This window comes from Hyla sarda, chromosome 8 (genome assembly GCF_029499605.1).
Source record: "Hyla sarda isolate aHylSar1 chromosome 8, aHylSar1.hap1, whole genome shotgun sequence".
Lineage (NCBI taxonomy): Eukaryota > Metazoa > Chordata > Amphibia > Anura > Hylidae > Hyla > Hyla sarda.
The window spans coordinates 143,405,306-143,430,250 of NC_079196.1; the positions used below are offsets into that span (position 1 = coordinate 143,405,306).

A 24,945-nucleotide genomic window follows, 5' to 3' on the forward strand; every position below is an offset into this window, starting at 1 on the left:
CACCGTCACAGGGGTGCCGGGAAGAGCCGGTACCAACAGGCCCGGAGCATCAAAAATGGAGCTCCTGGGCCTAGGCGGTAACAGGCTGGCGTTATTTAGGCTGGGGAGGGCCAGTAACAATGGTCCTCGCCCACCCTTGTAACGTCAGGCTGTTGCTGCTTGGTTGGTATCTGGCTGATACTGAAAATAGGGGGAACCCTATGCGTTTTTTTATTTTTTATTATTATTATTATTATTTTTTTTTAAACGTGCGTGGTTCCCCCATTTTTCTGCAATCCTTTTCTGTGAGAAATACTTCATTTTGTAGAAAAATTTCAGGGGTGCCAACACTAAGACTGTATCTACCTATCTCATATCTATCTATCTATCTCATATCTATCTCATTTCTATCTCATATCTATATATGTCATATCTATCTCATATCTATCTATCTACAATGAAAAGACTGCAGCACTTCCTTAGGCAAAAGTATAGCTTTTATCCAGCACAAAAATGCCAGAGCGATGTTTTGGCCATCTCTCACGGCCATCTTCAAGCAACAAAATGAATCACAGTGAGGCAATATATAGGGTGAGCAATCAGTGACACTATCACATAATTTCATAATTGTTACAACATGTGGTATAATGAGTTAAGGTTACCGGATCCGGTAAACCAAAATAGACAAATTATGGCCACCAGGTACTGGTAACAAAAAACATATGATACACAACAAACATAATGTATATCCACATACAGTAAGTGAAAGTGATACAATGTTAATAATATGAGCAATGATATCTCAAAGGAGCAGAAGGGGTTAACATACATAGCGCTTGTGTAAGCAAATAGTGTTCTAGGGACCACATGGCTACGGAAAATAGCTTACCAGCATCTCTGTGTGCTCCACAGTAGATCACAGCGTCCCGGGAGTGACGTTGGTACACGCAGGCACAGCGGCCTGCCGGGTGTATCAGCGCATGCGCACTGTGAAAAAGAGGCGCACGGGGCAAGAATATATATGATGGCAAGTGACCAGGCATAATAAAGTGAGCATATCAGGGAGTGTGGCACAGTGGCAGCATGTCTTTTGCAAACAGAAGTGTGGTACCACATTGCAGCACCCCACATAGCGCAAACCCCCAATCCCCACAGCCCGATCCCATAGGGAACAGATCTGCGGGGACCTGGTCGCCCCACTGTGTGTGTCCACCACCCCGAATTGTAGGCAATTATATCATAGTGGAGTCACTTGACATTGCATAAGGAATAATGTATGTAGAGAGAACAGAAACATAGCAGCCCAACATCACACTCTGGGATAACCAAAGATAAAGGGAATTAAAATAAATAGAGGACATATAGCAAAGTATCTCAGCCATGTGGTTCCTATTGAAATAAAGCAAAAATTGTGGATAACATCAAAGTTCTTCCCCTCTGCTCCTATAAAACATAAACAAAAATAACTATCAAAATCAAATTCATACAGTACACAATTAAAATCACATTCTTGGGGGGGGGCGTTGCATGAAGTCCATGGAGTGAGACGTGTCCTGAGTTCTGTCTCCTCGCAGCCTTAATAACGGTTTTATGCCCACAAATCCGCATCCTTCCCACCCTAATTGTCTCATCTGGCCATATAAAATAAATCTCTACACACCGAGCGGGTCCCGCTGGCGAAAGAAAGCCCTTATTAGGACCTCCGGACCACGAGACCCACAGCTATCCCCTGACTCGCGCCATACTGGCTGAGGCTGTCTCTTCCTGCGCTGCGTTCTGACTGCACGGATCAGAGCTCTACACGTGTGCAGAGGGTTGCAAGGATCGCTCCCTCTGACTGAAGTTCAGGCTCCCAAACAGCACCTCCGTACGGAGTTCGCTTCACTGCCTGAGGGCAGGAGACTGCGGCTGCGGTCTGGAAGGTCCACAAGTTTATTGGTGCCAATAAACGCCATTTTTGTTGAAAGATCTGCTGCCAGATTCCCTTTAATAAATCAAGGAGACATACCTCATACTCCTCTGGTCACACGTCCTCTTGGCCAGCCCGATTAAAGTGTTGCTATATCTGTGCGGACAGGCAATGCGGCGGCCTCCATTTTGCGACCTCCAGCTGTTGTTGTGCACGTGGCTGCATCTCCTCATATCTCCCTACCTCTATAGAAGGCACAGCGGACCACAGTGAGTAATTGCTCTTTTATACTTGCTCTGAGAGACTTATAGTTCTGAAATACTTGCTCACTGGCAAAGCATCCACTATCCTTCCATGCTCTTATACTTTATCTACCTGAGTGACTGTTAAAAAGACATTTGCGGTTCATGCTGTCCTCCAAAACTGCCTGCATCACCAAAACAGTCTTTTCTACATTGACAGCTGGGAATAGTTTATATGTGAATGACTTATATAGCTGAGTGACTTGCTCACTGAACCACCACCTATTATCCTTATAATAAGGAGCTAATGCCCATGGACCCTGTTTATCTGAATAGCTGTGGAAAATTAATTTGCTGAACAAACTCCTCTTTAAATTCATCATTATTTCCTATAAAGTGAATACTGTTTAGCAGAATTGGAACTCCTGCTTTTTGCTCTATATCTGCTTTACTGTCATCTAATTCTACATTATCTGCCTTCTGCACTCTTAAATAGCCCTCCTACTCCATCTACAGGCGGATTTGTGAAATACACCCACCTCCTCTGTGTTGAAATATTATATAATTTTACTCCATTGTTTTTTATGGGACTCTTTTCATGGGTGGCACAAAACGTTCCAACAGAAAACCAAAAAATACGGATTCGTCAAGGCTGACTGATCAGTCAAGTTGCTCTAATCGCTATAGTGCACTTGCAGATATACCACAAGATCATTTTGAAAACAGGAGTGCACCCTCTTCTCCGTCTCGACTGACTCCAGTGCCTCGTGCATTGCACCACCGCAGGCCAGAGGCTCATTTTACAAGACAATAAACTAGAAGTCAATCGCAACAGATTTCAATGTCTGATCTGAAGGTTCTGGAACACTTTCCACCAGATACCCCATTACGCAGTTTGACCCACACTATGCCTCCTACTTCCTCTGACCCAGCTCCTAGGGAACAGAGAACTCCTAAAGAAATTACCCTGCAGGCAAAGTGATCCCTATCTACCCACTCTGATTGGGGTTTAGAGCGTCCTCATACACCTGTCTCGCCGCACAGAAAAAGAATGGATAAGTCCTCTTGGTCTCCACACTCCGTGGAATCGGATAAGAATAGTCGCTGTGAACCAGATGATCATGACTGGAAAAAATTCTTACAACTTCTTCCCACAAAGGAAGATCTTGCTGGTTATCTAGCGGATGTCAAAGACACACTCAAATCTGAAATATCTACCGTCCGACAGGACATCAAAGGTGTAGCTAAGAGAGTGGATGAACTAGAAGAGGAACACGATAATACTCGTCACTACATTTCCTCCTTGCAGTCCACGGTCGCGGCCCAGCACCAAAGTCTCTGTGACTATCAACGACACCTAGGAGGCACAATATTAGTAGGGATGCACCAATATATTGGCGGCCGATACATATCGGCCGAAAATAGCTATTTTGGGGAAATGCCGAAACAACAAAAAAATTGCCGCTAATGACCCACCTCCCCTGCCCGCCCACAGCACAAGTTACAAACACTGCCAGTGCCAGAGGCGTAGCGTGGGGGGGTGCAGGGGGGGCCGGCTGCACCGGGCGCAACATCGGGGGGGGGGCGCGCTCTCCGAGATAGGAATACTTATTTTTATGTGCCCGGGCCAGCTCCCGTGTGTGGCTGCAGGCGGGGGCCGGCCAGAGCATATAAAAACTAATACTGTATACTAAAAACCAGGGGGCCTCCAGCTGTTGTGAAACTACAACTCCCAGCATGCCCGGACCGGCAAAGGCTGTCCGGGCATGCTGGGAGTTGTAGTTTCACAACAGCTGGAGGCCCCCTGGTTTTTAGTATACAGTATTAGTTTTTATATGCTCTGGTCAGCCCCCGCCTGCAGCCACAAACGGGAGCCGGCCCGGGCACATAAAAAGAAGTATTCCTATCCCGGACATCCCTGTGTCCCGAAAAATATTTTCGGGACATAAGGATGTCCGCCGGTCACTCACCATTCCCCGGCCAGCGCGCGTCCTCCTTCGGTCCTTCGCTTCTCCGCCTCTATGGTTGTACGCACGGCACGGGACGTCCCGTGCGTACAACCATAGAGAAGCAGGAGGACCGCAGGATCGTTGCAGGAGAACGCGCGCTGGCTGGGGCCTGGTAAGTTACCGGTGTTCCGGTCACCGCTCCTCCGGTCCCGGCACCTACTGCTATGGTCCATAGGCCATAGCAGTAAATGTGACCCCGGGCCGGAGGAGCAGTGACCAGATCACTGTGGGGGCAGCAGTACAGACATACAGCCTCCAGCCATACACTGTATATGGCTGGAAGCTGTATGTCTGTGGGGTGGGGGGAAGCTGCCTACTATTGTGGGAGAACTGCTGACCTAATGTGGGGGGGGGAGCTGCCTACAAATGTGGGGGGAGTTGCCTAATATAGTGGGGGAACTGCCTACTATTGTGGGGAACCTGCCTACTATTGTGGGGGAAATGCTGACCTAATGTGGGAGAGCTGCCTACTATTGTGGGGGAACTGCTACTATTGTGGGGGAGCTGCCTATTAATGTGGGGGAGCTGCCTACTATTGTGGGGGAGCTGCCTATTAATGTGGGGGAACTCCCGACCTAATGTGGGGGAGCTGGCAATCTAATGTGGGGGAATCTAATCTAATGAGGGGAGCGCTGCATTTTACCAGAAGACGGGGAGAAGTCATTTTCTGTATCGGTTTTGGCCGGACATTTTTTTTTTTTTTTCGGTTTCGTTTCAGTTCTGAAATTTCCATTTCGGTGCACCTCTAAATATTAGAGTTAGAGGACTCCCTGAAGCCACCCAGGATGAGGACCTAAAAAAAACTCTAGAAACCATCTTCAATGTGGTCCTCAAAGCTCCTCCCTCTAACAGGATACAACTAGACAGAGCTCACAGAGCATTGAAACCCAAGGGCTCTTCTTCGTCACCAAGGGACATTATTTGCTGTGTGACAGACTATATCACCAAAGAAGACATTATGGCAAAGGCGAGACTCATGAAATCTATAGAGACATCATCCAACTCCTACCAGACCTTTCCGGGGTCAAATTACAGAAACGTCGGCTACTGAGACCCCTACTTCAAACACTCTATAATCTATAGATATGGGTACCCATTTAGCCTTACAGCCAGGCGTAATGGTAGAATTGCAACACTAAAGACATCCCAAGACCTACACTCCTTTTGTGACACATTGGACATACCCATTCCTGAGCTCCCGAATTGGGAAATGCTTCCCCCACCACCATCTCCTCCTCCTGAGTAGACCAAAGTCGGTGCTCAGAGGAAATGCCCGCCACATGATGGCACTACACCGCAACGCAGATCGCCGAGAGGAGACCTGAAGACTTCCACAAGCCAACTATAAAGTTTAACACTGTTTTCCTCCCTCTTAGTAGGCATAAAATGTTTCTAGATGCCAGATGAGTCACTACCTTGAGACAAGGTGGCTGTTATTGTACAAGTTATTTTCATTTTTTTTGTATTGCCATTTTTCATAGGGCTAATATAGTTACCTTAAATACTTTTAGAACCGCATTATGCTTAAAGGGGTACTCCGGTGCTTAGACATCTTATCCCCTATCCAAAGGATAGGGGATAAGATGCCTGATCGCGGGAGTCCTGCCGCTGGGGACCCCCGGGATCTTGCACGCGGCACCCCGTTTGTAATCAGTCCCGGGGTGCCGTGTGCAAGATCACGGGGGGCCCCAGCGGCGGGACTCCCGCGATCTGGCATCTTATCCCCTATCCTTTGGATAGGGGATAAGATGTCTAAGTACCGGAGTACCCCTTTAATGTTTCAGACTCTAATAATCCATTATGGTGGCAATTTGGGGATTTCCCCTCTTGCTCAGACTCTGGAATCCTCTAACCGTTTATGAGCTGCGAGATTAGGTCACTTTGATGTAGTTGTTGCCAAGGTATACTCTTCTCTTTTGGAGATTCTACCTCTTCCCCCTGATTATTGAGGACTCACCTCATTCCCTTAGGCTAGCATAGCTATAAGCGTGAGGGGTTACTAGTAGATCCTCATATTTAAGGGATTTATCCCTTTTCCATATAAGGTTAATTGACCTGTTTTTTCTTGACTTCTTTATGTCCTTTTACCTTACCTATTTTACTATGTTCTATGTTACTGTTTTTTTTTTTTTTTTTTTTTTTTTTTTTTTTTTTGTGTGTATATAACCTCTCTTATTTTTTTCCTTTTCACTCTGCATGGTCTGGGCCCCTCATTACCCCCTTGGAGACTTTTCCTGATGCTATGCTGGAGTCTCCAACGAAATGAATCCTCCTCGATGTACCACATTCTTCTAACTGATTTGTACGGTAGGATCTATCACATTCTCTTTGCAGCAGACCTTCAATTTTCGCCATGGTGCGTCTAATGTCTTTAAATGTTAAGGGGTTGAACTCTGATATTAAGAGACAACTCTTTTTGAAAGAGCTGAAGGACAAGAAAGTTGATATTGCCCTTATCCAAGAGACCCACCATGACGAAGATTGTACATTCAAATTTGCCCTTAGACAATTTCCAGAAGTCTATGTGGCTACGCAGGATAGGAAGAGGGGAGGAGTGGCAATATTGATCTCCCGTACCTGCCCATTTCAAGTTACCTCATCCCAGAGGGATCCTAATGGTAGATATGTCATTATTTCAGGCACACATTCCGATCACAATCTGTAACTTATATGCTCCAAACACATCTCAGATAACATTCTTTAATAGGGTTTTTAGTAAACTTACTACACTGCTTCCCACCACACTAATTATCGGGGGGGGGGGGGGGGGGGACTTTAACGTACCCTTTTCTTCAACACTGGACAGACAGTCAGACACCCTATTCCTTCTCCATCTGCTATTAGACTTTAAACATCCTTTCGCAAATTTGTTAGGAAGTCACACCTATTTGATTTGTGGAGGTTTTCCAATCCCAATAATAAAGAATATACCTTTTTTTCCCATCCTCACTCTACTCATAGTAGGACTGACATGTTCATGGGCAACATTCTAGGTCTTAGATTATCTGACAAAGTCACTATTCACCCAATAACATGGTCAGACCACGCTCCTGTCACTTTATATTCGAGACCAGTCTCCACTCCACGGAAACGCTGTCACTGGAGAATGAATGAATCTCTTTAAAAAAAAAAAAAAAAAACACAACACAGAGATACCTTAATGACTGGAATCAAAGATTATTTTGACAGAAACGTAAACAGTGCCTCCTCTATTTCCACCCATAAGGTAGTCCTGAGGGGGAATTGTATCTCTTTAGCCTCCCATATCAAACAGAATGCCCTTAAAGACTATTCTGACCTTAAGACTAAACTAATACGATTAGAAAGAACTATGGCAACAACTCCCTCACTAAGGATTCTTAAACTAATAATTTCATTGAGGAATGGTTTGAGAGACCTAGAGATTGGTAGAGTGGAGAAACTTAACTTACACGAAACACGCGTATTGTGCCAAAGCCAACAAACCCCATTCCTTACTCTTATCCCAACTCAACCAACAATAATTCAAAAGAACCTCTTTCTCAATTAAAACTTCAAGTGGACAAATGGTGTATGATCCTGATCATATGGCCAATACATTCCATGAATTTTACTCAAATCTCTATAATCTTCCCTCAGACCTACCACGCAATCAAACCGTTAGAGAAGATCAACTTAAAGAGTATCTTGACACTTGTAATCTCCCCCAAATTCTAGACTCTGATCTCCAAATTCTGAATAGATCAATTACCAGAGAAGAGCTAGATGAAACGATTATGAACCTGCCTAATGGCAAAACTCCAGGTCCTGACGGACTTCCATACTTATATTACAAATCCTGCTTTGACATTTTATGCACTCATCTATTACCCCTCTTCAACTCATTCATGTCGGGTTCTCCCATACCACCTACCCTGCTGGATTTGTATATAACTGTCATCCCCAAACCCAATAAAGACCCATCTGACTGTGCAACCTACCGCCCCATTTCACTTTTAAATTCGGACCTAAAAATCTATAGTAAAATACTAGCCAATAGATTAAGTCTCATCCTCCCCTACCTAATAGACAAGGACCAAGTCGGTTTTACCATCCATAGACAAGCTGGGGACAACACCATATGCACCATTGGTTCGGACCAGTGTGTATTATCCTTTTCTACTTACTTTTGTTTTTTCTTTCTTCATTTCTTTCTACTTTCTGTGTCTTCCTCTCAATTTCTTCTTTTTTCTTTACCTTTACTTAATAGCTCTCCATAAACCTTATGAATAACGACCGAATGTATTGTGTTACTTACACATTATTTCCAGGTTTTATATAGTTCCTAAATATTATTACGATTTGACACTTTCCAATACTCAGGAGAAAAGTTGTTTCTGACAGACACTTTATTTCATTTTTATGTTACATGCATGCCTTCATTTTATGATTAATTTCCTTTAATGTACACAATTTTTCCATATAACTTGGAAATGTTTTCTTTGTCCTAGTCAACCTCCATTTATGTCCTGAACATCCATCGTTACCGCTTCTACCTAGATGGACATGTGAAGATAGGACTCTATGAAGTTTGTCGCCAAATGTCTTGTCTTTAACTTTTTTGTTTTCCTATTCCCTTGTATCATTTAATTTTACTTACCGTATATACTCGAGTATAGGCCGAGTTTTTCAGCACGATTTTTCGTGCTGAAAACACCCCCCTCGTCTTATACTCGAGTGAACTCCCCCACCCGCAGTGGTCTTCAACCTGCGGACTTCCAGAGGTTTCAAAACTACAACTCCCAGCAAGCCAGGGCAGCCATCGGCTGTCCGGGCTTGCTGGGAGTTGTAGTTTTGAAACCTCCGGAGGTCCGCAGGTTGAAGACCACTGCGGCCTTCAACATCATCCAGCCCCCTCTCACCCCCTTTAGTTCTGAGTACTCACCTCCGCTCGGCGCTGGTCCGGTCCTGCAGGGCTGTCCGGTGAGGAGGTGGTCCGGTGGGATAGTGGTTCCGGGCTGCTATCTTCACCGGGGAGGCCTCTTCTAAGCGCTTCGGGCCCGGCCTCAGAATAGTCACGTTGCCTTGACAACGACGCAGATGCGTCGTTGTCAAGGCAACGGCTCTATTCCGGGCCGGAAGCGCGGAGAAGAGGCGCCCCCGGTGAAGATAGCAGCCCGGACCACCTCCTCACCGGACCACCTCCTTACCGGACAGCCCTGCAGGACCGGACCAGCGCCGAGCGGAGGTGAGTACTCAGAACTAAAGGGGGTGAGAGGGGGCTGGATGATGTTGAAGGCCGCAGTGGTCTTCAACCTGCGGACCTCCGGAGGTTTCAAAACTACAACTCCCAGCAAGCCCGGACAGCCGATGGCTGCCCGGGCTTGCTGGGAGTTGTAGTTTTGAAACCTCTGGAGGTCCGCATGTTGAAGGCCGCAGTGGTCTTCAACCTGCGGACCTCCGGAGGTTTCAAAACTACAACTCCCAGCAAGCCCGGACAGCCGATGGCTGCCTGGGCTTGCTGGGAGTTGTAGTTTTGAAACCTCTGGAGGTCCGCAGGTTGAAGACCACTGAGGGCGAATGATGAGAAGAGGATGATGAAGGGGGGGGGGTGTGGGGATGATGAAGGGGGGTGGGGATGATGAAGGGGGGGGGGGTGGGATGATTACAAGGGGATGATGAAGGGGGGATGTGTGGGATGATAAGGGGATGTGTGGGATGATGACAAGGGGATGATGAAGGGGGGATGTGTGGGATGATAAGGGGATGTGTGGGATGATGACAAGGGGATGATGAAGGGGGGACGTGTGGGATGATGACAAGGGGATGATGAAGGGGGGATGTGTGGGATGATAAGGGGATGTGTGGGATGATGACAAGGGGATGATGAAGGGGGGATGTGTGGGATGATAAGGGGATGTGTGGGATGATGACAAGGGGATGATGAAGGGGGGATGTGTGGGATGATGACAAGGGGATGATGAGGATGTTAATGACGGGTCTGGATGATGACAGGGGGGGATGAGGTATTTCCCACCCTAGGCTTATACTCGAGTCAATAACTTTTCCTGGGATTTTGGGTTGAAATTAGGGGTCTCGGCTTATACTCGGGTCGGCTTATACTCGAGTATATACGGTATTTTGATGGCTCGACCTTCTGTGTCGTCATTTTTATTTTTCTGTTGTAAAGTTTGAAAAATCTGTTTAATAAAATAAACAATTATTTAAAAAAAAATATCAAATTACATAGTTACATAGTTAGTACGGTCGAAAAAAGACATATGTCCATCAAGTTCAACCAGGGATTTCATACTTAAAGTCCACATTGAGGACTTTAAATGGGCACTGTCACTAACCTTTTTTTTTTTTGATATGTTGTAGTTCTTATGTACTACAACATCTCTAATATAGTAAAATTTTATTTATTTATTAACAGTGTGTATTTTACAGTTGAAAACCGGCCACGAGGGGTCTCCCTCCTAGTGGCCGGCTGCAGCCTGGCATGACGTCACGCCTGAATTCGAACTGATGCTGGCCTGGCAATCAGTCGGAATTCATTCAGGCTGCGCTTGCTCCCTGCCTGTTAATCAGACAGGCGGGAGCGAGGGCTCAGAACAGAAGCGCATTGGCTCCCCTGCTCACTGGCCCCACACGCCGGCCCGCTTCCCAGCATCCCGTCACTGCTGCCGGTGTGAGGTGAGATTTGTCCTGCCGTTTGGTATGAGGGGGGAGCAGATTGCGTGTGGCGGGGTCCCGGGGGGGGGTGTGGATGGGTGAATTTTATTTGCACGGTTGCTGTGATCTGCGATACCTGGAACCAATGGTCTGGCAGATTCAAGGCCTCATAATAATGAGGCCTTGAATCTGCCAGACAATTGGTTCCAGGTATCGCAGATCACAGCAAATCACTGACATGTGACGGACAGGGGGGGGGGGGGGGGGGAGGGGAGGAGGAAGAGGAGGTAGCGCTGCGTCCACGGAAGGATATTGTTTTCAACACAGGGTGCCTCCAGCTGTTTCACCACTACAACTCCCAGCATGCCCTGACAGCCAATAGATGTCAGGGCAAGCTGGGAGTTGTAGTGGTGAAACAGCTGGAGGCACCCTGTGTAGAAGAACTAAAGGCGGAAGTGTCGGCCCCAGCAGGCATCAGTGACGTCGCACCTGCTGGGGAAGTCGGCCTGGTAGTGAGCACACCACCAGGCAGACAAAAAAGCATTTTTAATATAGTAAAAAAAAAAAAATAAAGGCAGAGAGGGGGTTAGGGAGAGATAGACAATAGGCAGGGACAGAAAAAAAAAAAAGAAAGGATGGTGGGAGCTACCCTTTAACCCTTTAATGACCAAGCCCATTTTCACCTCAAGGACCAGGCCAATTTTATTTTTCGTTTTCGTTTTTGCCTCCTTGCCTTCTAAAATCCATAACTCCTTTATATTTCCATGTACAGACCCATATAAGGGCTTATTTTTTGCGTGATCAATTGTACTTTGTAATTAAACCTCTCATTTTACCAAAAAATGTACGGCAAACCCCCCAAAAAAATTAAAATTTAAATGAAAACCAAAATTTTTCACATTTTGGAGGGTTTTGTTTTCACACTGTACACTTTATGGTAAAAATGACATGTGTTCTTTATTCTGTGGGTCAATACGATTAAAATGATACCCATGGCTAGATAAAAATGGGACAAAAAAGCAGCATTTGTGGACTTAAATTTTTTTTTACGTTTACGCCATTCACCGTACGGGATCATTAACATTATATTTTGATAGATCGGACATTTCCACACGCGGCAATACCAAATATGTTTATTAAAAAAAATGTTTTACGCTTTTTGAAGGTAAAATGGGAAAAAAAAAACAATTTTTCATTTTTATTGGGGGAGGGGATTTTTCAAATTTTTTTTTTTTTTCTACACTTATGTCCCCATAGGGGACTATCTATAGCAATTGTTTGATTGCTAATACTGTGCAGTGCTATGCATAGGACACAGCACTGCTCAGTATTATCGGTGATCTTCTGCTCGATCGCAGACCTGAGCAGAAGACCCCGGGAGACAGCCGCAGTTAGGTAAGGGGACCTAAGGCTGTCATGCTGGATGATCGGATCCCCGCTACAGCGCTGCGGGCAATCCGATCATCCAATCAAAGTGCCGCAATGCCGTAGATGCCGTGATCTGTATTGATCACGGCATCGGAGGGGTTAATGGTGGACATCCGCACGATCGCGGATGTCGGCCATTACCGGCGGGTCCCTCATGGGTTGCTCATGAACGTCCCTGTGCATTATCGTCAAGGCAACGTCACTATTCTGGGGCTGGGCCCGAAGCGCGGAGAAGAGGTCCCCCAGGTGAAGACGGACAGCCCGGAACGACTATCCCTCCCACCGGACAGTCCATGCAGCACAGATGGCCCGGCCAAGCTCACCCTAACGTCCCGCCGAGCGGAGGTGAGTACAAAACTAAAGGGGGGGGGGGGGGTCTGGATGATGAGGAAGGCTGCAGGGTGGAGAGTTCATTCGAGTATAAGCCGAGGGGGGTGTTTTCAGCACGAAAAATTGTGCTGAAAAACTCGGCTTATACTCGAGTATATACGGTACTTTGCTATATGTCATCTATTTATTTAGTCCCTTGGCGACCGAGCCCATTTTGACCCTAAGGACCAGAGCATTTTTTGCAATTCTGACCTCTGTCACTTTAACCCCTTGAGAACAGAGCCCATTATGACCCTAGAGAGGGGAGCATTTTATTCAAATCTGACCTCTCTCACTTTATGCATTAATAACTCTGGGATGCTTTTACTTATAAATTTGATTCTGAGATAGTTTTTTCGTCACAAATCCTACTTGTTAGTGGTAAATTTCCATCGATACTTGCATCAATTCTTGGTGAAAAATTCCAAAATGTGATGAAAAAAATGTAAAATGTTTCATTTTTCTAACTTTGAAGCTCTCTGCTTGTAAGGAAAATAGACATTCCAAATAAATTATATATTGATTCACATATACCATGTCTACTTTATGTTTGCATCATTAAGTTGACATATTTTTACTTTTGGAAGAAATCAGATGGCTTCAAAATTCAGCAGCAATTTTCAAATTTTTCACAAAATTTTCAAAATCGGAATTTTTCAGGGACCAGTTCAGTTTTGAAGTGGATTTGAAGGGCCTTCATATTAGAAATACCCTATAAATGAACCCATTATAAAAACTGCACCCCTCAAAGTATTCAAAATGACAAAGTTTGTTAACCCTTTAGGTGTTTCACAAGAATAGCAGCAAAGTGAAGAAGAAAATTCAAAATCTTCATTTTTTTACACTCACGTGTTCTTGTAAACCCAGTCTTTGAATTTTTACAAGGGGTAATAGGAGAAAAAGCCCCTCAAAATATGTAACCCAATTTCTCTTGAGAAAGAAAATACCTCATGTGTATGTAAAATGCTTGGCTCAAAAGGGAAGGAGCGACCATGGGATTTTGGAGAGTGAGTTTTTCTTAAATGGTTTTTGAGGGGCATGTCACATTTAGGAAGCCTCTATGGTGCCAGAATAGCAAAAAAAAAAAAAAAAAAAAAAAACACAAGGCATACTATTTTGGAAACGACACCCCTCAAGGCACATAACAAGGGGTAGAGTGAGCCTTAACACCCCATAGGTGTTTGACGACTTTTCGTTAAAGTCTGATGTGTACATCAAAAAATAATTTTTTCACTAAAGTGCAGTTTTTCCCCCCCAATTTTACCATTTTTACAAAGGGTAATGGAAGAAAATGCCCCCCCCCCCAAAAAAAAAAAAAAAAATTGTAACCCCATCTCTTCTGAGTATGGAAATACCCCATGTTAGTATGTAAAATGCTCTGCGGGCAAACTACAATGCTCAGAAGAGAAGGAGTCACATTTGGCTTTAGGAAAGCAAATTTTGCTGAAATAGTTTTTGGGGGGCATGTCGCATTTAGGAAGCCCCTATGGTGCCAGGACAGCCTATTTTGGAAACTACACCCCTCACGGAACAAGGGGTACAGTGAGCCTTAACCCCTTAAGGACACAGCCCTTTTTCACCTTAAGGACTGAGCCCTTTTTCGCAATTCTGACCACCGTCACTTTACGCATTAATAACTCTAAAACGCTTTTACCGAATATTCTGATTCTGAGATTGTTTTTTCGTGACAAATTCTACTTTATTTTGGTGGTAAATTTTCATCGTTACTTGCATTCTTTTTTGGTGGAAAATCCCAAAATGTCATGAAATTTTTGAAAGATTGGCATTTTTCTAACTTTGAAGCTCTCTGCTTATAAGGAAAATGGATATTCCAAATAAATTTTATTTTTATTCACAAATACAATATGTCCACTTTATGTTGGCATCATAAAAAGGACATATTTTTTACTTTTTTATTTTTATTTGAGGGCTTCAAAGTAGAGCAGCAATTTTCAAAAATGTCATGAAAATTGCTAAATCTGAAGGGACAGATGTTACAGAACTACAACTCCCAGCATGCCTGGGCAGTCTAGGCATGCTGAGAGTTGTAGTTTGGCAACATCTGGAGGGCTACCGTTTGGGCACCACTGTAACAGTGGTCTCCAAATTGTGACCCTCCAGATGTTGCAAAACTACAACTCCCAGCATGCCCAGACAACCTATGGCTGTCTGGGCATTCTGGGAGTTGCAGTTCTGCCTTCCTAGTGGTTGCCACAGTAAAGATCGTTTTACTTTCACCGGGGACCGGAATTCCCACGGGCGTATGCATACGCCCCACGTCCTTAAGGACTCGGGATGCAGGGCGTATGCATACGCCTGGTGTCCTGAAGAGGTTAACACCTCACAGGTGTTTGATGACTTTTTGTTTAAGTTTGATTTGTAAATGAAACAAAATAGTTTTTTCACAAAAATGCAGGTTTTTCCCTAAATTTTACATTTTTACAAGAGGTAATAGGAGAAATGCCCCCCAAAATTTGTAACCCCATTTCTTCTAAATATTGAAATACCCCATGTGTGGACATCAAGTGTTCTGCTGGCACACTACAATGCTCAGATGAGGAGGAGCGCCATTGAGCTTTTGGAGAGAGAAGTCAGGGCCATGTGCGTTTACAAAGCCCCCCGTGGTGCCAGAACAGTGGACCCCCCCCACATGTGACTCCATTTTGGAAACTATACCCCTCACAGAATTTAATAAGGGGTGCAGTTAGCATTTACACCCCACTGGCATTTGACAGATCTTTGGAACAGTGGGCTGTGCAAATGAAAATAAATGCACATGGTAGGTTTCATACTGGTGTGGTTCTCTGTGGCGGCCATTGTTTCTGTGATGCTTTGTCTGTGGGGTGGAGTGGCCCAGAGCCAGGGGCTTGGTCGGGAAGTAGTGGGGCTGCCTGGCCACTGGGTCGCTCCCCCTGTTGGGCATGGGGTCTCGGAGGCAGTTGTCGCTGCCGGGGGCTACGCCAGTGTCTGTTTAGGGACCCATTCTAACGAGGTGGAATTGACGTGGCGAGTGGGCTTGTACTTTTTGATCAAAATGTATACTAACAACCTGTTAGTTTTTGAAATTATGCTGAGAAGCAAGTAGATCAAATTACAAATGGTGGATGTGCGGCTGTGTTTCTCTTTTTGTGTTACAAATTTTGAGAGGATTTTTTTCCTTTTACCCCTTGTAAAAAGATTTTTTTGTACTCACCGTAAAATCTCTCGTCCTCGTAGCCTTCATTGGGGGTCACCTAACTGATGGGTATATGCTCCTGCAACTAGGAGGCGCTGACACTAGGTAAAATAAAAGTCGGCTCCTCCCTGGCAGGATATACCCGCTCACCTGCAGTGAGGCAACCAGTTTAGTTACAAAGCAGTAGGAGAAGCCACATAGAAACAAGTCCGAAGGACCCTAGAAAGGAATCCCGGAGAACCCAAGAGACATACAAAAGAAGAAGAAATGGGTGGGTGCGGTGTCCCCCAATGAAGGCTACGAGAGAGATTTTACGGTGAGTAGAAAAAAATCTTTTCTCGGTCACTCTTCATTGGGGGACACCTAACTGATGGGACGTCCCAAAGCAGTCCTCTAGGGTGGGAAAAAACAACCACCAGCGAAAAAGAGACAGTCCCAAGACTGAACTCACATGTCCGAAGGCCGGCGGACAGGCCCCCGGGACGAAGACACACTAGGCCCAGAAAAAAAGGTCCCGGAAGAACTCCCATCCAAGGAGATGGCCCAGCACCCAAAGGAAAGTCCGTCCTCTGTAGAGACCCAGTGCACCTGGATCAAATAGTGAGAAAGAAACCATGGGAAAAGAGGGAAACAGATGTCCGCGAAAAACTCCCCTGGCGAAAAAACACCCACACAGAGTGAAGAAGGGCAGAACAGAAAAACTGCCCGACGAATGGGATCGTGGAGGAGTCGGGGGCCGGGCCACTACAAATGTCAAAGACCTGAACCATCACTAAAGCTTAAGGAATGGGAAAGCTGCCCGAAAAGAAGGCACACCACAGCGGCGCAGGACAGGGACCCATAAGGGGACCATGGACCGAGGAGACCTGAGCAGCCTTGAGAAACATCCCGTCAGAACGGGAATGGAGGGAGAGCCAAGGAGAACCCAGCTTGAACTCCCAGGGTCTGGGCATAGGAAGGATCACTCCAGAAGACTGCGGCATCAATGCAGTACCCCTGAACCCGACAAAAGGGTAAGAAGGACACACAGACACCCCCCTTCCAGGAATAGTACTAAGCTGTGATAGAGAACAGAAAACATATGAGCCGAAGCAATAGAGATTACTGTTGAACGTACTTCAGTCAAAAAACAAAACAGGCCCTCCCAAAGAAGGGAAAAACGAGGGAGGTCGAGAAGACAACTCGAGTACAGACTGAAGACAAACACCCTGATCCCTGCACCCTTCGTGGAAAGGGAATTGGCAAGCGCACTAGGCACAGAAGGAGAAGGGAAATGCAATGACTGGGTGGGCAAAGCCCCCAGGTTCCAGCGGCAAGCCACCCTGCATCCCAAGAGGGATCGGAACCCTGTACACTGAAGCTGGGCAACAAAGACAAGGCGAGTTGAGAGCCATTCCAGACAGTGACCAGAAGGTACCTGAGTCATCCCGGGCAGAGACCCCAGAAAAGAACCCGGAAAAACAGGGAGGGGCTGAACCGACAGGCGCCCCAGCAGGCCCCACGTCAGAACGGAGGTGTGCAGCCTCCTCGGAACCGCAGGAACAAATCACTGGAGACCCCGGGGCGCACCCCACCGAGCCAAGGGAAGGAGGGCTCTGCTCCTACAAGCGGGCCTAGCATATGCAGGAACCCAGACATGGGGAGTCCACAGAACCAGTGGCGTACCAGGACTGCAGACACTAAAGAACCGCAGACCTCCAAGGACGCAGCAAAAAAGGGGGGGAACGCCCTCAGCAGACCAACAGAGCAACCCAAGAAAGGAGAACAGAGTGATGCTGCTGTTGCTGCAAAGGAAGAAAAGGGCCCGAGAACCCACATGCACACACTCCGCGCAACTGCACCTGGAAGAGAGACACCGGACTACAGCTGCTGTAGTAGCTGAAAGGGGAAGGTGACTAGGTAGATTAGGACCCCAGGCAGACAAAGTCTGGCCCCATGGCAAGGAGACCGTGGCCACGTCCGATCCCGCACACGGAAACACAAAGTGGAGAGAGATACCAGCCTGTAGACAGAGTAGCAGGCAAGCAGACAACCCTGTATGTAGTGCATTGGATAACCCTGTATGTAGTGCATTGGATAAGGCACATGGGGCAACTCGGAGAGAGTCACATGTTAACTACCATGGCAGTGGTGAACTACCGTCCACGGGGAGACAATGCATGGTAGATTACCCGAAAATGAAAGGTGGGGGGGGCAAGAAACCCCACCCCCTGGAGAGAGAGAGAGGGAACCAGAGGGACCGTGGAAAGCATCCTTGATACCCCGTATAGTGTCCGTGAAATACGCTGGGACAGTTCCAGTATACCACGCACAACAGTGGGGAACTCCAGCCGCAAACAACGTCCGCCGTGTGACAGCCGGCAGAAGAAGACATGCAAACAACTGTCTGGCTTACCGTATGGGTCCCTAGAGGACAGCGAGTGAGTCCAACGGGAAACTTGTACAGTAGTGAGGTACCGGAGGTCCAGTACGCAGAGACACCCGCCATGTAATGTGTAACAAGTGGTGCAGGCAACCCTGCAGACCACAACCTGGCATACAGGTATAGGACTAAGGAGACGAGTCACTACATTCGCCCCTCGCTCAGAAACTAGGTACCCGAACACCAGCCACAGAAACCTCAGGCGGTAGACATATGACAGTCAGGAAGGAAAACATACCGACCACTGTCTGGCTTAGTGGTATGGGTCCATAGTAGACAATGGAACGCACCGACGGACGCCTCACAGAGTAGTGAGGGACCGAAAACACAGAAGCAGATACATCCGCTATTTGATGTAGGACAGGCGGTGTGTAGTTAACCACGCCGACCAATGTCTGGCCGACTGGTATCCAAAGTAGACAACAACAATAAGTATTTGCGACTCGGCGCACATAAAGAAATATAAAGATGGTATTAGACAACTTACTGAACAAGTGATGATCAGTTTTGTCCTGGGTGTGGGAGTTGATAGGGGGGGTATTCAATGTTGGTGAGGGATTCCACTGAAAATAGCAAACAAATTATAAATGAATAGACTAATATGCAAACGACTCCATTCGTGCAGGTGGTGGCTCAAATATTTAATATGTACATGAGGATGAATTGTCACTTACTTAAAAGTGCTATATAGGTATTCTATAGCAATATCCGATTAGATATAATAACTTCATTAACAAATAGACTGTATTGTTTCTTGTGCTATTGAAGATAAGTTACACTGATACAATAGTAACAGGGAGCAATCTATGAGGTCACGTGCAGTATATCCAGATACGGTGTTTCCATGCTTCATTTTTCAGTTACAGCGTCCAGCATTTTTGTGAATGACAAGCTACTTCTAAGTATCTAATCGGACATTGCTATAGAATACCTACATAGCACTTTTAAGTAAGTGACAAATCATCCTCGTGTACATATTAAATATTTGAGCCACCACCTGCACGAATGGAGTAGTTTGCATATTAGTCTATTCATTTATAATTTGTTTGCTATTTTCAGTGGAATCCCTCACCAACATTGAATATCAACTCCCACATCCAGGACAAAACTGATCATCACTTGTTCAGTAAGTTGTCTAATACCATCTTTATATTTCTTTCTGTGCACCGAGTCGCAAATACTTATTGTTGTTGTCTATCTGTACCATGGGGGATTTGCCAGGACCCTCTTAGCGACCAATTGGCTGCCAGAATTAAATAAATTCAGCGCTAGTGATACACACGTCTATTTTTGGTATCCAAAGTAGACCAGGAGTGATACATCAGCCATGAATTGCATGACAGGTGATGTAGGAACTTACTTAAGGGTCCTGAAGACACATTGGTCAGTTCTCATTATACCGCACCCAGCAGTGGGGCACCGGAACTGCAGCCACAAACGCAACCGCCGTGAGATAAAAGGCAGAGGAAACCATGCAGACCACTGTCTGACTTACTGGTATGGGTCCTGAAAAATATCGGGTCAGGTCTCCAAATACCGCACCCAGCAGTGGGGCATCGGAACTGCAGTCACAGACACCTGAGCCGTGAGACGTGTGACAAGTGGCAGAGAAAACCATGCAGACCACTGTCTGGCTTACTGGTATAGATCCTGAAGACACATTGGTCAGTTCTCCATATACCGCACCTAGCCGTGGGGTATCGAAACTGCAGTCACAGATACATGAGCCATGAGATGTGTGACAAGCGGCAGAGGAAACCATGCAGACCACTGTCTGGCTTACTGGTATGGGTCCTGAAGACATATCAGTCAGTTTTCCATATACCGCACCCAGCGGTGGGGTATCGGAACTGTAGCCACAGATACCTCAGCCGTGAGACGTGTGACAAGCGGCAGAGGAAACCATGCAGACCACTGTCTGGCTTACTGGTATGGGTCCAGAGCAGACAGTGAGACATTCCATCGGACATCTAGCAAGTAGAGAGGTACCGGAACTCCAATGCAGATACATCGGTTGAGTGATGTGTGACAGGTGGTTGACAGGTGGTAAGGGAAACCATGCAGATCGTCTGACTGACTGGTATGGATCCCTAAGAGGGAACGGTAATGCCTTTGGACACCTCGCACCAGCAGAGAGGTACTGGAGAGTCAGCTGCTGACGCCGCAGCTGGGAGATGAGAGACAGGCGAGATCACTGTTTTGGCAGAGAGATGATAGGAGTAAACCCTGCCCACCCAGGAACATTCCCATGGAGACCTAGTGCTGGATGAGAGGATCCGGAGCACTAGACTCCTAGCCTGTGGAGAAGGGAACATATAGTATGTAATGCCAAAAACACCCCAGGATGGGCGGCCAGCAGACAGATGAGGAGCCTCAAGGACAACCTAAGAGTCCGTCAGGAACGCCAAGGGCTGAACAAGATATCTTGGATATATTCCAGATAGTTTCCAAGGAACCATGCATCCCTGGTAGTTCAACATGCTACGGTGGTGGGACATGCTCCATAAGTGAGCAACGCTCGCAAAAAGCGATCATCAGGTCACCCGCTAGGGTGACAAAACAGTAAAGCAGCCCAGAAGCAGACTCTAGGAACAACAGATATTGTTGGCCGGCCAAGGCTTCAATAGAATTATGGTGCAATACTAAAATTTGGCCACAAGAGAGCGCGCCAAACTACAATAAACGGTTAAGCAACTTAACCCCAAGGCTGCATGTTAAAATGCAAAGTATGAATAGTAAGTAACCCCACAGGATGCTAAATAAAACAACTCACTCAAGGCCAGCTAAGGCTGCAGTAGTGAGAGATTGCCACCAGGGGGAGCTATAATCCGGAAAACGGCGAGTTAATTTTTTATCTAATTATTAGGCGAGCGGGCCGAGAGGGGGAGTTCCCGCCGGGCCGCTGCTTAGTGAGGCCGACAGGGCCACTCTGCTGCAGAACGCCGCCGACCTGCGCATGGAGAAAGGGCGGAGCTAAATCCGCTGAAGAAGAAAATGGATATGGCCGTGGCCTAGTGAGGCCGAAGGGGCTGCTCTGCCACAGAGCGTCGGCGAAGCAAAGCTCCGCTGAGAGAGGTATGGCCGCGGGAGGTGCCCGCCGGTCATTAGAATGGACCGTGGGAACCCGGAGGGGAGCGCTGATATGACCTCACTGTGAGCGCGGCCATACTTCTGGATCGTGCGCTGGGACGAGGGAGAAGAGGGGCGGAGCCTGTACCACCATTACCCCCTCACCCAGCGAGCCACTGACCCCTTAATGCCTTATAAAAAGTGCAGAGGGGAGAAAAACGTGGGGATGGAGCCCCTGCAAAGGGCAGTCGGCCGTCCCAGTGCAAAAAAATTCACAGCCCCCCAGAGTGCCACATATAAAAACCCAATAAAGGACAGCCTCCCTTGTAAAGGGGGGGGGGGGTTATACTCCCCTATCTTCACATACTCACCTAGAGACGTCTTCAGCCAGCATTTTAGACACCTGCACACGTCATGCTGCTACAGCCCAAGACGAGCAGGGAAAAGAGGGGGACCTGGACCCACGGTGCAAGCCCAGGTGCTGGCCGTTGGCGGGAAGGGGTTAACGGTGCATTGGAATCTTCGTCAATGTCCCGTGCCCCTTAGCCGCATATGGGGGAACAGGTAGCGCCATGCTCCTGAACCCCCACCTGAAAAAGGGAAACAAAAAGGAGTAAAGAAAAATTCAAAAACTGGGTCTACAAGAACATGCAAGTGTAAAAAAATTAAGATTTTTAATTTTCTCCTTCACTTTTCTGCTATTCCTGTGAAACACCTAAAGGGTTAACACACTTACTGAATGTCATTTTGAATACTTTGAGGGGTGCAGTTTTTATAATGGGGTCATTTAGAAAGCCCTTCAAATCCACTTCAAACCTGAACTGGTCCCTGAAAAATTCTGTCACGCCCCCTCCCATAGGTTTGCATTGAGGGGCAGAGCCGTGACGTCACAACGCTCCATCCCCATGATTGACTGTAATCAGACCCAGAGCAAACACGCTCCGGGGACTGATTTTAATGGGGTGCAGCATGCAAGATCACGGTGTCCTTTGGATAGGGGATAAGATTAGAGATGAGTGAACTTACAGTAAATTCGATTCGTCACGAACTTCTCGGCTCGGCAGTTGATGACTTATCCTGCGTAAATTAGTTCAGCCTTCAGGTGCTCCGGTGGGCTGGAAAAGGGGGATACATTCCTAGGAAAGAGTCTCCTAGGACTGTATCTGCCTTTTCCAGCCCATCGGACCACCTGAAAGCTGAACTAATTTATGCAGGAAAAGTCATCAACTGCCAAGCCGAGAAGTTTGTGACGAATCAAATTTACTGTATGTTCGCTCATCTCTAGATAAGATGTCTAAGTGCCAGAGTACCCCTTTAAAGGAGATGTCCGGTGCTCTCTTTTCTTATTTTATCCGTTTCGGGCTGAAAATTAAAACAAAACAAATTTTCTCTCCCCCGGTGCTTCAGTACAGGTATTCGGTTATTCTTCTTACTTCCTGTTAGCCCGACACGTCACACGGAGCTTCAACCTATCACCGGCCGCAGCGATGTCCCGCCTCGACCAGTGATAGGCTGAAGCTCCTTGTGACATGCCGGGCTAACAGGAAGTAAGAAGAATACAGCCCGGGGACCGAACGCCTGTACCGGAGCACCGGGGGAGCGTATGCAGGTAAGAGAAAGCTTATTTTCTTTTTTTTTTTTGCAGCCCGGAACGGATACAATAAGAAAAGTGAGCACCGGACATCTCCTTTAAGGCCAAAATGGGCCTGGTCCTTAAGAGGTTAATCAGAAATAGAAAAACATAGCTACAGCACACCTTTCCTCAGGTTGTGTATAGTATTACAACTTGGCTCCATTCACTTCAATGGAACTAACCTGCAATACCACAGGCAACATAACAGTTGGGGTGCTGTTTTTATTTTTTTTAAAGAAAGTAGCTTTTTTTCTTTTTTCTGGACAGCCGCTGTGCGAACTTTACTGTGCGAACTTGACCTCATGTCAATTACTTCAGGCAGTGCTTAGGAAAGCTGGGTGAGTAAAACATACAGTATACATTTCGAAACCATTTTCTTACACAGCGAACAGCCAGCTATTACAGCCTTCTGACAGTTTATGTATGACGCCCCTCGGCACCTGTCCGCCCTCCACTCCCACAACACCGACACCTCAGCACGGACAACCAGGCGCGAGAATTTCACCACAAAATAAGCATTCTCCCCGGCCAATCTGCATCGAGTAGATTCAGGACGGGCCAGTGATTGGTTCGTACAGCTTGTGGGCGGAGATCTATGCCTGCGTGACCTGACGTCCCAGTTAATGCTGCACTTTTCAAACTACAACTGTCGTGCTCGGGGCCGTATCTCGTGTGGAGGGTCTGATAGATCTGCGTGCCGTGTGAGTAGTACTGGTGGGTGATCTCCATTACGTCCGTCCTGCCGCTGTGAATAGACCTGCTCCTTAGAGTATAGTCGGGGACACGGTGCAGCTCCTAATAACAGGTTGTGTCAGTGTTACCTTTGCAATAGTATGGTCTTCTTGATGGCTCCTACTCTGACAGATTTTGGAAAGCAATTTTACTATTATTATAGTAAACCGTCCAGTTTTATGTAGATGACGATTAAAGCTGGTGTTACTTTCTCTGGCCATGTTCCTTATGGAGCCTCCAGGTGACAATTTTTGGGTTTCCTTGGGAGGAGGTCTAATCACAGCCCCCTTGTAGGTTGACAAGCATACAACATGTTTCTCTAAGGCAGTGGTGTCCAAATTGTGGCCCTCCAGAAGTTTCAAAACTACAACTCCCAGCATGCCCCGACAGCCTTTGGCTGTCCGGGCATGCTGGGAGTTGTAGTTTTGCATAGTGTTGTGCGCAAATATTCCCATTTCCCTACACTACAAAACTACAAATACTGCGAATATATTCGCTATATATGCGTAATTACGAATATTAACTTTTTTCAGCATGTGAATATGGACATATTCCTCCTTTTCCCTTGTGGGCCAATTAGAATGATGCAAATACACTTGTCAGAGGTTATCAGCAACATCCCTCACTGTTTTCTTCCGTGAATATGCGAATATTCACATCCGGATATAAGGAATACGTGAAATTTGTGAATATAGGACGAATATTTGTGGTAGCGTACTTTGTGGTATAGCCTTGTTGGGGTGTTGCTGTTCTAGATTATAAAGGGCACTGTTAACCCTTGTCACTCGTGATGCCAGGGTGAGGGTTAAATACTGTAATGTTGCTAGGGCCTATCGCCACCCTTCTCAAGTGCGATAGGTGAATGCAAAATAAATGGATTGTCCACAACCACTGTCAACTGAAACTTGCAGGAACTTTTACTGAAGATTTTCTGAAGCAGACAATAGCAATAACAGTCCATGAACAAAGTCTATTCGTACTTGAGCAGCGATTGACAGTTGGATGAGATCAGATAAGCTCAATGTAGCTTTAGGAGGATTCCGTTGCATAGATCCGCTGGATTTAGGGGTTAATTAGGTCCAGGGATCTTGCGATGAATAGCGAGGAATTAGATATCTATAACCGCTATGATGTAGGCCGAGGCCGCAAGGCTTTGGCCTAGGAAACGTACTTGAAAGCTGCGGAGGTCCTACCTCATTCAGTGACAGCAACCCAAGAGAGCGAACAATGGCCGCAGCTCCCTTATATGGGCATGGGCGGGCCTTTTTGAATTGGTCCAAAACAACTGTCACTCACCGTTACACGGCATTATGGGATAACACGTGACTCAAGAACCACCTAAGGT

General features: G+C 46.5%; 1 protein-coding gene and 1 long non-coding RNA gene across 11 annotated transcripts in view; one reads left to right on the plus strand and one right to left on the minus strand.

The window, feature by feature from the left end:
- Positions 1-511: 511 nt before the first annotated feature.
- Positions 512-23,534, minus strand: LOC130284880 (uncharacterized). 2 transcript variants are annotated; one of them, XR_008847168.1, is made up of 3 exons: positions 8,285-8,856; positions 1,988-2,133; positions 512-1,422 (listed from the first exon to the last, which is right to left on the minus strand). It is a non-coding gene; the product is annotated as an uncharacterized LOC130284880 (long non-coding RNA). The 2 variants fall into 2 exon arrangements; XR_008847169.1 differs by lacking the exon at positions 512-1,422 and adding an exon at positions 23,445-23,534 and having other exon boundaries at positions 1,456-2,133; positions 8,285-8,379.
- The window catches only part of STK17B (serine/threonine kinase 17b), an 85,182-nt gene continuing 83,060 nt past the window's right edge, over positions 22,824-24,945 (plus strand). For 3 of the 9 annotated variants that reach the window (XR_008847167.1, XM_056535766.1, XM_056535767.1), the window contains exon 1: positions 23,433-23,569. Coding sequence is in view for 4 of the 9 variants with exons in the window: in XM_056535766.1 (XP_056391741.1) it covers positions 23,492-23,569 (78 nt within the window). In the remaining 5 variants the exon portion in view is untranslated. Of the gene's footprint in view, positions 22,845-23,432; positions 23,674-24,945 lie in introns of those variants that run through there. The other 6 variants (XM_056535768.1, XM_056535769.1, XM_056535773.1 and 3 more) reach the window with 5 other exon arrangements.